Here is a 16,046-nt window from a genome sequence, read left to right as displayed (position 1 = left end):
CCTGCAATAAATGAATCTTCTACTACAGTAGCTCTTGAATCATCTGTAGGACCTCAGTTATGTTTAGACTGCTTCTCTCCCATAGATCCCTCTGAATTTACATCAGTAGTTGCTTCATCGCAATCATCAACGTGTCTCTTAGACCCCATCCCGACTAGACTGCTTAAAGGCACCCTGCCATTAATGAACTCATCTTTATTGGACTTGGTAAATTTATCTCTAGTATCGGGCTACGTACCACAGGCCTTTAAGACTGCAGTAATCAAACCTTTACTCAAAAAGCCTAGTCTTGATCCAGGAGTCTTGGCTAATTGTAGACCAATATCCAACCTGCCATTTATTTCTAAAATCCTAGAAAAAGCTGTTGCTAAGCAGCTATCAGACCACTTACACAGGAATGAACTATTTGAAGATTTTCAGAGCACATCATAGTACAGAAACAGCACTGTTGAAAGTTACCAACGATCTTCTCTTAGCCTCAGGTAATGGACTTGTTTCAATACTTGTCCTCCTAGACCTTAGTGCAGCATTCGACACCATTGACCACAACATCTTATTACAGAGACTGGAGCATGTGATTGGTATCAGAGGAACAGCGTTAAAGTGGTTCCAATCCTATTTATCGGACAGATTCCAGTTTGTTCATGTCCATGATGAACCTTCCACACGAACAAAAGTTAGTTAAGGAGTTCCACAAGGCTCCGTGCTAGGACCGATTCTGTTCACCCTGTACATGCTTCCTTTAGGATATGTCATTAGGAAGCACTGTATTAATTACCACTGCTATGCAGATGACACTCAGTTACATCTATCTATTAAACCTGTTACCACAAACCAGTTAACCAGACTTCAAGCCTGTCTAACTGACATCAAGGCCTGGATGACCAGTAACTTTTTACTTTTAAACTCGGAGAAAACAGAAGTCATTATATTTGGGCAGAAAAAATCTCAGAAATAACTTTTCTAAAATTATAGCTACTCTAGATGGCATAACCCTGGCCTCCAGCACTACTGTAAAAAACCTTGGAGTTATTTTTGACCAGGACATGTCCTTTAACTCACACATAAAACAAATCTCTAGAACTGCATTCTTTCACCTGCACAACATTTCCAAAATTAGGAACATCCTGTCTCAAAATGATGCAGAAAAACTAGTCCATGCATTTGTTACCTCAAGGCTAGATTACTGTAACTCATTACTATCTGGATGTCCCAATATCTCCATAAAAAGCCTCCAATTAATCCAGAATGCCGCAGCCAGAGTCCTGACAGGAACTAGCAAGAGAGATCATATTTCTCCTATATTGGCTTCTCTTCATTGGCTCCCTGTAAAATAGAATAGAATTTAAAATCCTTCTTCTCACATAAAAATCCCTTCATAATCAAGCTCCTTCATACCTTAAAGACCTCATAGTACCATATTATCCCAATAGACCACTTCGCTCTCAGAGTGCAGGTCTACTTGTGGTTCCCAGAGTTTCCAAAAGCAGAATGGGAGGCAGAGCCTTTAGTTATCAAGCTCCTCTCCTATGGAACCAGCTCCCAGCCTGGGTTCAGGAGGCAGACACTCTCTATACTTTTAAGGCTAGACTTAAAACCTTCCTCTTTGACAAAGCATATAGTTAGGGCTGGCTTCAGGCAACCCTGAACCATCCCTTAGTTATGCTGCTATAGGCCTAGACTGCCCGAGGACCATCGGTGCACTGAGCTCCCCTACCCTAACCCCCCCCCCCTTTCCCTTCCCCTCCCCTCTCTTCTCTCCTCCCACCTCATGTATATTCCACCATTGAATCTTACTAACGTTGTGTTCTCTCTCTCCCCTAGTTTGTGCTCTCTCCCTCTCTCTCTATTCTCTCTGTACCTTCTGCAGGTGTCCCTGGTCCTGGAGCTGTATATCGCTGATGTGCAGTTACTGGTCCCACCAACCTGCAGTGTCTATTTGTTGTTTATTGTTGCTGTTCTTTTCTCTCTGCTCTATCCACACACCCCAACCGGTCGAGGCAGATGGCCGCCCAAACTGAGCCCGGTTCTGCTGGAGGTTTTTTCTTCCGTTAAAGGGAGTTTTTCCTCTCCACTGTCGCCAAGTGCTTGCTCATAAGGGAATTTTGGGGTTTTTAGTTTTAGTTTTTGTAAAGTGCCTTGAGATGATTTGTATTGTGATTTGGCACTATACAAATAAAATTGAATTGAATTGAATTAATGGCTTGTTCACAGGTCTTAGCAAAAAGTCAATCAGGCAGCTGCAGCTAATCCAGAATGCTGCTGCCAGAGTCCTTACAAACACCAAGAAACTGGACCATATCACACCAGTTCTTAGATCACTACACTGGCTTCCCGTTAGTCAAAGGATAGATTTTAAAATCTTATTGGTAGTTTATAAAGCACTAAATGGTTGTGAACCAAAATATATCCAAGATATATTGGTTCCCTATGAGGTTTCCAGACCCCTCAGGTCATCTGGGACAGGTCTACTGTGTGTTCCCAGAACCAGAACCAAACAAAGTGAAGCAGCATTCAGTCACTATGCTCCTCACTTGTGGAACAAACTTCCTGAACACCTGAGGTCTGCTCAAACTGTCAGCTCATTCAAATCAGGACTGAAAACTCTGTTGTTTACTGCTGCCTTTGAATAATTGTTCATCCTTGTTTTCTTAATGTGCTTTTTTGTTTTATTTTAATTTACTTGATTTAAATTTCTTTTATGGTAAATGTCTTTATTTTTAAATGCTCTTTTCAATGCTTTTAATGTAATTATATGCCATGTAAAGCACTTTGAATTGCGTAGTGTATGAAAGGTGCTATACAAATAAATTTGCCTTTGCCTTTGCCTTGTTCTGCTCAAAGGATCAGGTGAATTTTGAGTTTTTTTCTCAGTCTGGGTTTTCGCTGATTTAGGGGTTATGTAAAGAGAAGACAGGTCAGGATAGAGTTGCTCAGATTCACTTTCTTGTTCTTCGTTTGAACTTCCCCATGACTGGGCACTTGCTGCTGCAGCAACATGGGCTCTGATAGGCTGCGCTGCTGCTGAACCCCCCATGGGCATAGAGACAGCATATGGAGGAGGCAGGTTACCATTCCTTACCCTACGTTTCTCATCGTCAGACTTTGCTATTTTACCATCAACCCTGCAGTTGATTTCTTTTCTTTCATCTCTGCCTTCCTTTCCCATTTCTGGAAAGAGTGCCAATTTATTTTCTTCCCTTTTCTTTTCTTTGTCACTTCCGCTTCTCTTTCTTCCAACAATATTCTACAATGCTTCAAACAGTCTGTGCTAAGTGTGTCTTGCAATGGAAACACCCCTTCAGTGATGGCGTGCCATAGTGGCATCTCCTTAACATTTAACCCCTTTTCTCTGCCATTATTTTAGCAGGGCCTGTCAGAGGGTCAGATTTCTAATTTCCCCGGATTATTCCCCATGTTCCTGGACTCACTGGGTCTGGTGCTTACACTTTCACTGGGCTTATAACATACACACACAAGTTCTCATCCTTCTCATCTCATCTTCCCATTTCATCGTATGGTCAGATCTTATCAGACAAACACTAACTTTAGGTAACTTTCTTCAGCCAGGTAGTTTGTATGCCACATTCGTTCCAAGCAACGTACCCTTATTGTATACACATTGTGCATACAAGACACTGAAGGAGTCAACACAAAGCTTATGAAATTATCATCACATTCCCACGCCCAATTTATTTTGTGGGATGATTTCTAAGACCAATCTAATAAACAATAATATCCTCACTCCTCATAATCAATAACAGCTTACTTCTCATTACTTACTTCTCATTAACAACATTAACAATAACAACTTACATCTCATAAACAACAATATCGAACTTCTCATTAACAATCAGAGCTTACTTCTTCAGTACTGTCTTAATTTTTTCATGTTTTCCATGTACGGGTCGTTTCCTTAATACCATAACCATATAGCTTCCCGAAAGAAGACTTACGTTTGTAATCCTCAGCCAGTGGAGTTTTCTCGTTGTTTCTTTTTTTTTCTTCTTTTTTGATTTTTGTTTTTTAGGATTATTTTTTCATCATCTGGTGTCTGTCCCTCAGACTCACTGGTCTCATTACCTGGAGGGATTACAAAGATCACGTGATTACCAAATACACACACCTAGGGTTTTTTCTTTTTTCGGGATCCATCGACGCCGCCCGCCAACCCTTTTGTTGATTCATTAATAAACTCTTGGTATCTGCATGTGGGTTCTCTGTGTTGCTTCAGAAACACACAAGCCATGACAGAACGAACTGGCCAAGGAATGGACCCAGCGGACGCCAAGCCAGAGTCGTCCCCTTCGGCCCCGGACCTGCAACAGGCACTCCTATGCCAGGGCTTGCTCCTCGGCGAACATGACCGGATACTACGAGCAGTCATGGAGACTGTTACAACCCTTTTTGTCTAGGGGATATTTTTAGGGAAGAACACAGTGACCAGGTGGTAAAAGGTCGGCTGATATTTATTTACAAACTAAAGCAAGGCCAAGGAACTTAAGTACAACAACGAAAAAACAGATTCTGGTATGGGCACAGCTAAGTACTTAAAAAAAAACGTTTAACAAAAACACTCAGGCTCAAAGGCTTTCTAAAAGTCACAACACCGAGGTGAACTGACCATGGGCAAGGCACAGCTCACCCCGAGTGACGGAAATCCTGGGCCTTAAATACATGAATTGTTGAGGTGTACTCAGCTGATTCTGATTGGAGGGAGGCTGGTGAAGGGGAGCCAACCAGGCGAGGATGCGCGGTCCATGGAGGTGTTTTGCAGCTGCTTTCCAGCATTTTCCTCTACGGTTAGTCACCCGTCTACAGCTCCACCCAGCGGACAGAGATTAGAAGGTGTGGATGAGGATATCCCAGGCATCCTTTCACTGGAGTTCTCAGTCAAACAGTGTCACAATAACACACATGGGGGGGAGGGCGAAAAGCCCAAACGGCCCATGGCCGTAACAGAGACCAATCACCAACTCCTTCAACAGGTAGCACAACTAACGGAAGAGATGCGTGTCTTCACCGCTCATCTGACCCCTCCAGCCCCCCAGCCAGAACCCTGCACCTCGGTTCCCAGCCAAGCCAGGGCCGCCGCCTCACCGGCACCCCCCCGAGACACGCCAGTTCCGGAACCCTCACCGCTCTCTGGAGAACCAGATAAGTGCCATAATTTTATTTTCCAGTGCACCAATGTTTTTAAGGCCCGTCCCACCAGTTTCACCACAGACCTGTCTAATCTACTTTTTTTTTATGGACCATTGAGGGATGAGGCACTTACGTGGGCCAAGGCTGAATTTGCAGTTCGCCCCATAGAGACTAAGACTTTTGATCAGTTTTTAACTTCCTTTTGCCACGTTTTTGACTATGCTGATCACGCAGGCACAGCGGTAAAAAGGCTGCTTGCTCTCCGCCAGGGGAACAGGCGGGTAGTTAAGTACGCCATAGAATTTAACACCCTGGCTATGGCCGTGAACTGGGAAAATAGGGAGCTGATGGGGATTTATATTCAAGGACTGAATAGTGATATTAAAGACCTGTTGGTGGGACGAAGTGAGGAGTCGTCCGTCAGTTCTCTTGTGTCACTCACAGTTTCCTTGGACAACCAGCTGCGGGAGCGACAGAGAGAAAAAGAGGCGGAGCTGGGGGAGAGACGTGGACGTGCCGTCGTGCGCAGCACCGAGGTCACAGCAGCAACCAGCCCATGCAGCTGGGTTGCGCCAGGTTGAGCCACGTCGAGCGACAGCGGTGCTTCCGTCAGGGTTGCTGCCTTTACTGTGGCATAGAGGGTCACTTCATCGCTGCCTGCCCTAGTCGCCCGAGCTCCCCAAAAGCTCAGGCTCGCCAGTAAGTGTGGGGATATTTGTGAGCCCGCTTAAGACCCACATTCAAAGCCTCCGTTTACTGTTACCAGCGGTTATCACAATTGGAACCCAGACTCACTCCCTCTCTCTGACTGACTCCGGGGCCGATGACAATTTTCTAGACACGGACCTAGCAAACCAATTCGGTATAACACCGCAGCCCCTCTCGGTCTCTATCCGGGAAGAGGCGCTGGATGGGCGACAATTGGCACAAATAACACACTCCACCACGCCCCTCTCCCTGCTCCTCTCTGGAAACCACCGGGAGGAGATTAGTTTTAAGTTTATTTCCTCCCCAGCCTCCCCGCTAGTTTTAGGCCACCCCTGGTTAATACAGCATATCCCCCACATTGATTGGAAACAAAATAAAGTTATGGGGTGGAGTACCTTTTGTCACGCCTTTTGCCTCTGTTCCGCGCAGTCCCCGGCCAAACCCACAGGAATCATTCCTGAGTCTCCCCCGAACCTCGCCAGGTTACCCAAGTGTTATTATGACCTGGCAGAGGTCTTTAGCAAAGATCGGGCCGTTCCCGTCCCCCTCATTGGCCATATGATTGCGCCATTGACTTCCTCCCGGGGTCTCCCCTGCCATCGAGCAGACTATACAGTCTGTCTCGCCCCGAGAGGGAGTCAATGGAGAAATATATCCGAGACTCCCTAGCGGCCGGGCTTATCCGACCGTCCTCCTCCCCACTCGGCTCAGGATTCTTCTTCGTTGAGAGGAAGGATAAAACTCTCCGTCCTTGCATTGATTTCCGCAAGGTGAATGAACTCACCATAAAGAACCGTTATCCCTTACTGCTGCTCACCTCTGCCTTCCAGATCCTGCAGGAGGCAGTGGTATTCTCTAAGCTAGATTTGCGGAACGCCTATCACCTGATCCGAGAACGGGAGGGGGACGAGTGGAAAATGGCCTTCAAGACACCACTCGGTCATTTCGAGTACCTGGTAATGCCCTTTCGTCTAACCAATGCCCCCGCCGTTTTCCAGTCATTCATCAATGAAGTGCTCAGAGATTACCTACACCAGTTCATTTTTGTTTATTTAGATGACATTCTTATTTTTTCTCGTTCCCTGACTGAACATCGTTGCCACGTTAGTCTTGTCCTCCAGCGCCTCCTGGAAAACTGGCTCTGTTAAAGCCGAGAAATGTCAGTTTCACTGCTCAAAGGTCACTTTTCTCGGCTTCATCATAGAGGCCAGAAAGCTCCGCCCAGACCCCAGTAAGATCAAGGCAGTGATAGACTGGCCGCAACCCAGGAGCCAGCAGGACCTCCAACGTTTCCTAGGGTTTGCCAACTTTTACCGCCAGTTTATCAGGAACTACAGTACCCTACAGTACAGTGCCCTCACTCTCCTCACCTCCATTAAAATCCCTTTCGACTGGACCCCGCAAGCAGACGAGGCGTTTCAAGCCCTTAAACTACACTTTACGGCAGCCCCAATCTTAATTCAGCTGGACCCCCCGGCGTCAATTCTTCATCCTCTCTCAACGGTCTGAGGAGGATCACAAGCTGCATCCCTGCGTCCAAACGCTTGTCGCCAGCTGAACAAAATTACGACGTGGGAAACTGAGAGCTGCTGGCGATAAAGCTAGCACTGGAGGAATAGAGGCACTGGCTATTCCTGGTCTGGACTGACCATAAGAACTTAGAATATCTTCAATCTACTAAGAGACTTAACTCCCGCCAAGCTCGTTGGGCTCTAGTGTTTAGTCGTTTTAACTTTTCGGTTCCTTACCGGCCTGGCTCCCGCAATCAGAAGCCTGACACCCTCTCGCGTCAGTTTCCCTAGTCCCCTAAAGAGGCCACAGCCGAGACCATCCTACCGACTCAGAGAGTCATCGCCGCCTTAACCTGGAACGTGGAAGCCCAGGTTAGGGAGGCACAAGGCCAGGAGCCAGACCCGGGAGGGGACCACCAAACTGTCTTTTTGTCCCTGCTGCTGTCCATCCACAGGTGTTGCAATGAGCCCACGCATCAAAGATTGCCTGTCATCCAGGAGTAACTCGGACCCGCAATATTCTGTGACGGTCGTTCTAGTGGCCAGCTATGGACGCCGACGTTCGAGGATTTGTGACGGCCTGTTCGACTTGCGCCGGGGTAAGACTTCCAACAAGAAGGTGGCGGGTCTGCTGCACCCGCTACCAGTTCCTTCTCGGCCCTGGTCCCACATCGCCTTGGACTTCATCACCGGCCTCCCTCCTTCGGAAGGTAACACCTCTATACTCACAATCATTGACCAATTCTCTAAAGCTGTGCACTTTATTGCTCTAACCAAGGTTCCCACGGCGCTAGAGACTGCACGGCTCCTGACTGATCATGTTTTCCGCCTACACAGAATTCCTCAAGACATTGTCTCCGACCGAGGTCCCCAATTCACCTCCAAGGTCTGGGCAGCCTTCGGTAAGGCACTGGGAGCGTCAGTAAGTCTGTCCTCAGGCTTTCATCCCCAAACTAACGCAGTAGTATCGCACCATTGTGGCTCTATATTCCAGACAAACTTTGACTAACCTCGCTACTCCGTCTACAGGTCACCAGTCTCACCTAGCCACCCGTTGACGTCGCTTCTCCGACCGGCACCCTAGTCGGTGATCCATTCCAGTCCCCGGTCCAGCTTTCTTCCTGCTGCAGGGATCCATCGATGCCGCCCGCCAACCCTTCTGTTGATTCATTAATAAACTCTGTATGCTTGGTATCTGCATGTGGGTTTTCTGTGTTGCTTCAGAAACACACAAGAGTGAAAGAGTGAAAAAAATACACCTCGTCCCATTTTAAATAAATTGGTAGGTAATATCCGCTTACTATTTTTAATTGGTATGTCTGTGTTTACATCTAGATGATTTCCTGCTAAGAGACTGAGAGTTACCGCATCATACAGGTCTCCAACAAGTGCAAGGAAGAAGAAAGAGGAGGAGGAGCAAAAGAATATCACAGTTGGTGCTGAAGCGACACCTAGGGTTGACGAGGAGCATGCCCTGTGGGCCGCAGAGACCGCCACAGCAACAAGCTTCCTGAAGCAGCTGAATTTACCACAGCAGCAGCCTCCGTGTTATCAGGAGGAGGAGGATTCCACTGCCGCTGTTTCGACACAAGGTGCTCAGGAGGATTCGGCTACCGCTGTTTCAACTCAAGGTGACGTAGCTGCATTATTCCCTACCATAAACTTTGGCGATATGGTGTACAGTCAATCTGGTACAACTGAGGGGGCCGCACTGCCGGCTGAGGTAGTGTGTGAGAGGTCACTTCTGCATACACCCTGTGTTACTCCTCCTGTTGATCTGATCTGGAAGGGTGGCAAACACTTCTCTGTGCATAAATCATCAGCTAGTGGCACAGACACAAGCGAGTCAGAGGCTTCTTCATCAGAGTCAGACAGTGACTCAGACAGTGATGAGTCTGCTTCTGAGTCAAACAGTGATGATGCTGTGACTGTAGCTTCAGAGATTAGTGTTGTGACAGCCAGAGATGTTGCTTCAGACTAGTGGTGATAACACATTCTTTGTAAATCAGAACGCTGCTGAACAAACATCTGTGTCACTGTGAGAGAGCTGAGCAGTAGGGTGAAACAGATTCTTACATCACACACACATCTAAAAGCGTATGTTTCACACACAGCTGTGGAGTTTACTGGGTACATAGCAGAAACACAAAATCTGCTTTCCACCATTTTAGTCAAAAATGGCAGGGTCTGCTGATAATGGTATATTCAGGAATGCAATGTCACACGCTGAATTCTCACGGTGGCCTGTCAAGTCCACATGAGCAGGGTCAGCAGGCCCCGCAGGTCATGGAGCAGGGTCAGTAGGCGAGGATCCAGATGATCAGTGCATGCTATGTGATGTTGTTGTTGGTGATGCTGATTCAGTGATTTCAGACCCTCCTCTGGCTACTGGCTTTACAGATAACCCCCCCAGCACCGGTGCTGTCCAGCAGGTTGCAGGTTTAATTACTGTCAGGGATATTCCCGCATTTGATGGCATAGAGCTGAGACAGCCTGTTCATTTCAGAGATGTCAACATTGATACCAACCCTGAACAGTTTCCTATGATCGTTAGGGAGCGGCTGACCGAGGTTATAAATAGAGCTATAGCGGTGTCATGTCCAGGGAGAGTGTTGAATGTTGTCTTGAGAGGGCCCTCTTCGGTTAGCGATGTGAAAGTGGTTTTAACCCTCTGGGGTCGACGCACGCGCTGGCGCGTTTTGACGCATCTTTTTCTGATAACACCGAAACAAACTTAAATTACTCCGTAAATTCTGATCGTACAGATAAAAGTATATCATTCAAATCTGTAAAGGGTCTAGTTTTAGTGGTATACCATCATAATAACAACAAAATGTTGTGCTTTTTTAAATACAAAAAGCCGACAGGGTGCGCTCTCAGCCTTTTCTGTCTCTGCCATTTCTCTTCACAGACGCGTAAATAAAACAACCAGAATCTCAGCGAATACTTGCCTCATAAAAATAAGAATTATATGGCTAGAAAGCTTGAAATGTTTTCTTTTGAGTGAAACATTTCAAGTCGAAAACAAATCATCACTTTTTATTTAATCCGTATGAACGTAAGGAGAAGTCCGTTTTTTCCTGTCTCACCTCATTACAGGTAATGCGGTCCCGCCTTGTACACTGTCCACTGTTCACATGTAAATAATCTCAGGTGAACCAGGTAAATATGTGCACACCCCCGAGAAATGCCATAAAACGTCAAACTTCATCATAGAATTTACTCACTTTTTCTGCGTGTTTGGATGATGGCAAGTCACAGACGTGAAGAAGCGCTTCTTATATTCCACACAGAGACAAATAGTTTAGCTTGTCCTCAGAGTAAAAACACTGATTTTAACTCAAATGGGGATCGTTTGGCTCCTTATTTTGTATTGTGCTGCACTAATCCGTCCCATCTACATTGACTGAAAGGCTCATTATGCGCATCTTTGTCTGGTCGTTCAGTGCGTCTTTTGTGTTCTCAGGTAAATCACATGACTATTCATCCTCAGACACATCCTCTTGCATATGGCCTTTCTGGACAAAAAGTGTCTTAGAAAATTTAAATCAGTGTATTGTTTACTGTGAATGTGTGAACAAGATGACATGACAGCACTCTGAAGTAAACACTTTAGCCTACAACATGCAGGTCTCCAAAGTCTTGTGAACCAATGTTCTGTTTGTGTTTTATGGTCTTATTTCAGTGAGTAAAAAATTGTAGTTTTGCACTAACCATGCATAAACACTTTTTTCTCAAAAACACAATCATGTATAAACTTGCTGCTCACATATTATTGTAGCCAATTTTGTGCTGAATACAGTGTTATCAGACTTTAGACATTAATATGTTTAAAAGACACTGAAAAAAGCACAAATGTCAGGACATGTCAAAATTTGTCCAAGCCCCAAAAACCCCCTCAGACCCCAGAGGGTTAAGGTCAAATAATGGGTATGATGTGGATGCCTTCATGGATGAAGCATCCCAAGTGATCCAGAGTAATGATGAGTCGCTGTCGGATGGAGACCTTGAGTTTTGTGTTAGTGTTGCCCAAGAGGGCAAGGGTGGTGGTACACGGCTGAAGCTTGGCCGTGTACCTTATTGTGAAATTTTGTCTAGAAAGGGTAAGCATTTGTACGATCCGGATCAGGATCAGGATGCTGCTCGCACATGGTGAAGCAGACATTACACCTGTGTTTACAATTATGTATCAGGGGTGTTTCGTAGGTGTTGTAACAAAGTTCACAGACATACGACCAACCAAAAAACCCCTTAGGGTTCACTATCTGGTAATAGTGGGCATCATGTAGATAGAGCCAGATGGTGCGGAGGTGAGGGGATTTGTGTGTTTGGAAGCAGAGCGGCCGTTTTGTACCACCACCACCACCACGATGAAAAATTATAATTGTTGCCCCTAATTCCCTCTCAAATCTGGTGACATCACTAAAACCCACCTGCTGTGTGGGGCAAAGCCCTACAGACTGATGTAGCTCTTAAGCCCTGTGTAATATTTCCAGAGCCCCCAGTGAGGGGTTTTCTGACCTGATAACGCATATGCTGAAACATAAATTATTGTCTGAGAGGTGGTGAACACAAGGTGGGCTCCTACTGTGTTGATGGGTTTGATGCTGCCTCAAACACATGTTTTGAATTTTCAGGCTTCTACTATCACTGCTGTATCAAGTGTTACCCAGAATTCACTACTAGTAACGTAGGGCTTTACGCTCAGTTTTGAAGCTCTATGGCTCCGTCACGCCACCCCGGAATAATTGTAAGCAATTTTGACACCATTGAAAATTATTTTGGGCTTGTTAAATGCACTGTTTTGCCCCCTAGAGGTCTGTACCATCCTGTTTTGTCATACAGGTGTTGTCAAAACCGTGGTGTCTTAATTTTAAAGGACCAAAATGCTCAGACTGGTACTCAGTGCAGGAATGACTTTATTTATTAGAAACCAAGATACAGGAAACAAAGACTGAGGACTCGGGGCAAACAGAAGCAATAACTAGACAAGACAAAACACAGAACTCGGAAATGCTGATACACGAACACTGAACTCGGAGGTGCAGACGCATGAACACAGAACTCGGAACAGGTCATCCAAACTAGGTCACACACTCACTTGGGGACACGGCAGGGTACGCTAACTCGCAAACACGGAACTCAGAGGAAACTAGGATACGGTCTGGGTCACACACACTCTCGGCAACACAGACTCAAGAACACAGACTCAGAGGAAAGACAAGGACAGAACACGGGGCATCCAACCTGGGTCACGCACACACTCGGGGGACTCAACAGGGGACGCTAACAACAACACAGAACTCAGAGGAAACTACCTGGGTCACGCACACACTTGGGGACCCTGCATGCAGACAACATTCAAACACAGAACTCGGAACAAAGCCTGGGTCACACACACACTCGGGGACCCTGCAGGCAGACAGAACATACAAACACAGAACTTGGAACAAAGCCTGGGTCACACACACACTCGGGGACCCTGCAGGCAGACAGAACATACAAACACAGAACTCGGAACAAAGCCTCAGACAATACAGACACAGACTCAGAGAGACACAACTCAAGACGCGGAGAGGAAAACTCAAAGGGACACATAAAGAAAAGGCTACTTAACAAACAGAAGGTCGAAAGACAAAATCGAAACAGGGAAAAATTCAGGCAGGGCTGGAACAAAACAAGGTGGGTATGTCTGGCAATCTCAGATAACTCTGACTGGGACGACAAACAACCTGGCAAGGAACTGAGGGAAAAGGAGAGGTATTTAACTAAGAGGGAGAAAATGAGACACAGGTGAAAACAATCAAAATTAAAACAAGGTGAAACGAACAGACAAACTCGATCCTATCTAACCCTTCAAAATAAAACGTCCATGACAGGAAGTTGGCCGCTGCATCATGACAGGTGTCACCATAAGGAGCTGCAACAAGCTACTTCTGAACTCCCTGTGGGGGAGGTTTAGCATGAGGACCAATATGGGTATGAGAGATTCACAGAGCTGATGTTTAGTGACCATTTTTACGTCAGACAGTTCTGCTTCATCTCCGATGAAATAGCGATGGTTCAGTGGCAACATAGTGATGACCGAGACGGTAGGGCAGGTGATGTGAATGTGTTTATTGGAGCAGTGACAACAGCTCATGCCAGGCTCATGTTGTACGAGCTGCTGGACAGGCTGCAGGAGAGATTACTGTACTGTGATACTGATTCTGTCATCTTCACGTCTAGACCCGCTGAGTGGATCCCCCCTCGATGCCCATACTCTGGGGACTTGACAGATGAGTTGTGTGATGAGGGCGGGGAGGATGATTTCATGATTTAATTTCTGTCCTGAGGCAGGAAGAGCTTCTTAAAAACACCCATACAACTTGGTGCTAGAGTTGTGAAAGCAAAAGGGTCAGTCTCAGTACACTGCATGAACGCTGAGCGATAAATCCTGCATGCCTCTCGCAATACTTCCACATCATTGCGACAATAATGAGCCATCTCAGCCTGCATTTTAAATGGCTTGTCTTTAACCTCATTATACCACAGCATGAATTTCACCTGCTCACTCTGGGGCATCTTGTCATACCCGTACTAGTCTGTGGAGGGCTAGGGTCCCACATAAAATTTGTTTTTAAACGTTGTTGAATTTATGGGGAAAGTACCCTTTGGTCATACCATCAAAGCCTAAGGTGGCTGGTGTTTTAGCCAGGCTTATAGGCAGAAAGCCGTACGAATCAATCCAGTGCTGGCTGTAGTCGCCGTACATCAGAATTACACGACTTCCCTTCGTGATAACAAGGGGCGTGATACATTGTCTCACAAAGTACTCAAGTATAATATAACTATCAAAACCGGAAGCATTATGAGCAATGAATGTGTAGCCCCGATACTTTTTACGTCTAAACCGTCTGACAAACGCTGCCACACAATCGATTCCAGTGTAACAAAATGGGTAGGGGTCCTCCGTCACAGATGTTTGATAATAATTCAGCTGCGTTCTGATTTACAAAGTGTGTTATCACCACTAGTCTGTGTAGCAACATCTACTGAAGCAACATCTCACACAACACTGTCACAACACCGTAGGACCTGAAGGAAAGATCAGCATGTTTTCCTCCGTTTTTTACTAATAATCACACGGTAAAAAAAGGCAGACTTTATGATTGTTGCAGGTATTTAAATCCCACGGACCGGATACCACATGATACATACATATGTAACGATCTTCACGCCATCAGTCCACATCCCACAACCACAACACATCCAATAGGAAATAGAGCCGTCCGGTGGGAGGAGAACGTAACGTCGTTTTTATGGTTTTATTATTATATTAGTTCATTAGTTTATGACCATCATAAAACCGCCATATTTGACCCCCCCCCCCCGCTTGTGCCCACCGCCACCCAAACCATCTTATACTACTATGGATGGTTTTGCTCTCTGCCAAATTTTGATTCTGAAATGTGTTGAGCGACAGTGACAGTCTGTGTGGAACAATGATCCCTAGGCGGAACAGGTGCAATAACGCAAGTGATAGTAATTAAATGAATACTCAACGTGAAGAATTTGTCTTGATGATTTTTTGTAATCGAGTTTCTTGATTTACTCGAGTAATCTTTGGAGCCCTAGTGGGCAACGTGCAACACTAAGGAGTGCACTGCAGTGAGTACTGAAGAATCCCAGTAAAAGTTACTTTTGTCTTTCTTATGCTAAGCTTTGTAGTCAGTCCTTTTATTCATTCAGTAAAGATTAGGGCAATTCTTAAGGCAATATTTTAAATGTTTTATTTATATTGGCACAGGTCATCTGTAATGCTCGCAGTAAAGGGCCCAAACTGAAGGAGAACAGTGAATAGTAAGCACTTCAAAAACTCTACTCTTATTGTCCTGTAACCTTTCACCCTGAATAAAACATATCCACAAGCACATCTTGATTCTCTGAATTGAGGACACTGCCCTGCTCTCCCTGAGTCAAAAGAAAACAGCTTGACCCTAACACTTCAGAAGAGAAGAATTATGGGAACACTTACTCTGGAACTCCGTGATGGCCACCATGGTATTGTCTAATGTGTTCTTTCCTCTTTTACTCACTAGCTTTGTTCTGCTTACTCTGCCTGTAAGGAACAAATGAGTCCTTTCTATTTCTTAACTCTGACCTTTGTGCGTTAATGTTGTAAAGAGTACGAGCTGAACATTAACCAGAACGGGAATATACTAAGCCCTGTAATGAACACAGGATTCTCAGATAAAGTGTCAGCTACCTGACTAAAGTCATCAGGCATTTATTAATGACTGATGACAGATTCATCCCTTCAACGGATGACATTCATTTATATTATGTTCTTTTAAATTCAGTATGTTATCCAGAGGTGGATTATAAACATACCTTTGCTCCAGTTCTGTATATAGCTTTGAGATTCTGCCTGGTAGTTAAATATGGGACATATTTAGACTACTTCTTCTACTTCACAAGTAGTCTTTTGCAGAAGAAAATCATTTATTTTTATCACTTATTTATTTTATTTTTTTTATCTTTTTCATATTTCAAGGTAGTCTTATTGATTTCTAGACCATTAGTGACATTACCTACCAAGGTTTTGTGACACTACTTACCAAGGTTTTGATGTGGAGACTGACAAGTTGTATCATATTTGGTTCTGCTGATGATTTGACAGTATTCAACAAATGACAGTTG

General features: G+C 45.2%; 1 protein-coding gene across 1 annotated transcript in view; it reads right to left on the bottom strand.

Annotated features, from left to right (window-relative positions):
• Positions 1-15,470, bottom strand: part of golt1a (golgi transport 1A) — a 62,448-nt gene extending 46,978 nt beyond the window's left edge. Inside the window, exon 1 of the mRNA XM_026307225.1 lies at positions 15,382-15,470. Coding sequence (XP_026163010.1) covers positions 15,382-15,406 — 25 coding nt within the window. The 5' untranslated portion in view covers positions 15,407-15,470. The remainder of the gene's footprint in view (positions 1-15,381) is intronic.
• Positions 15,471-16,046: the final 576 nt, after the last annotated feature.

The sequence above is a fragment of the Mastacembelus armatus genome, chromosome 5 (genome assembly GCF_900324485.2).
Source record: "Mastacembelus armatus chromosome 5, fMasArm1.2, whole genome shotgun sequence".
Taxonomy (NCBI): domain Eukaryota; kingdom Metazoa; phylum Chordata; class Actinopteri; order Synbranchiformes; family Mastacembelidae; genus Mastacembelus; species Mastacembelus armatus.
Note: the sequence above shows the minus strand (reverse complement) of the source record. Positions and strands in the feature narration are given on the sequence as shown.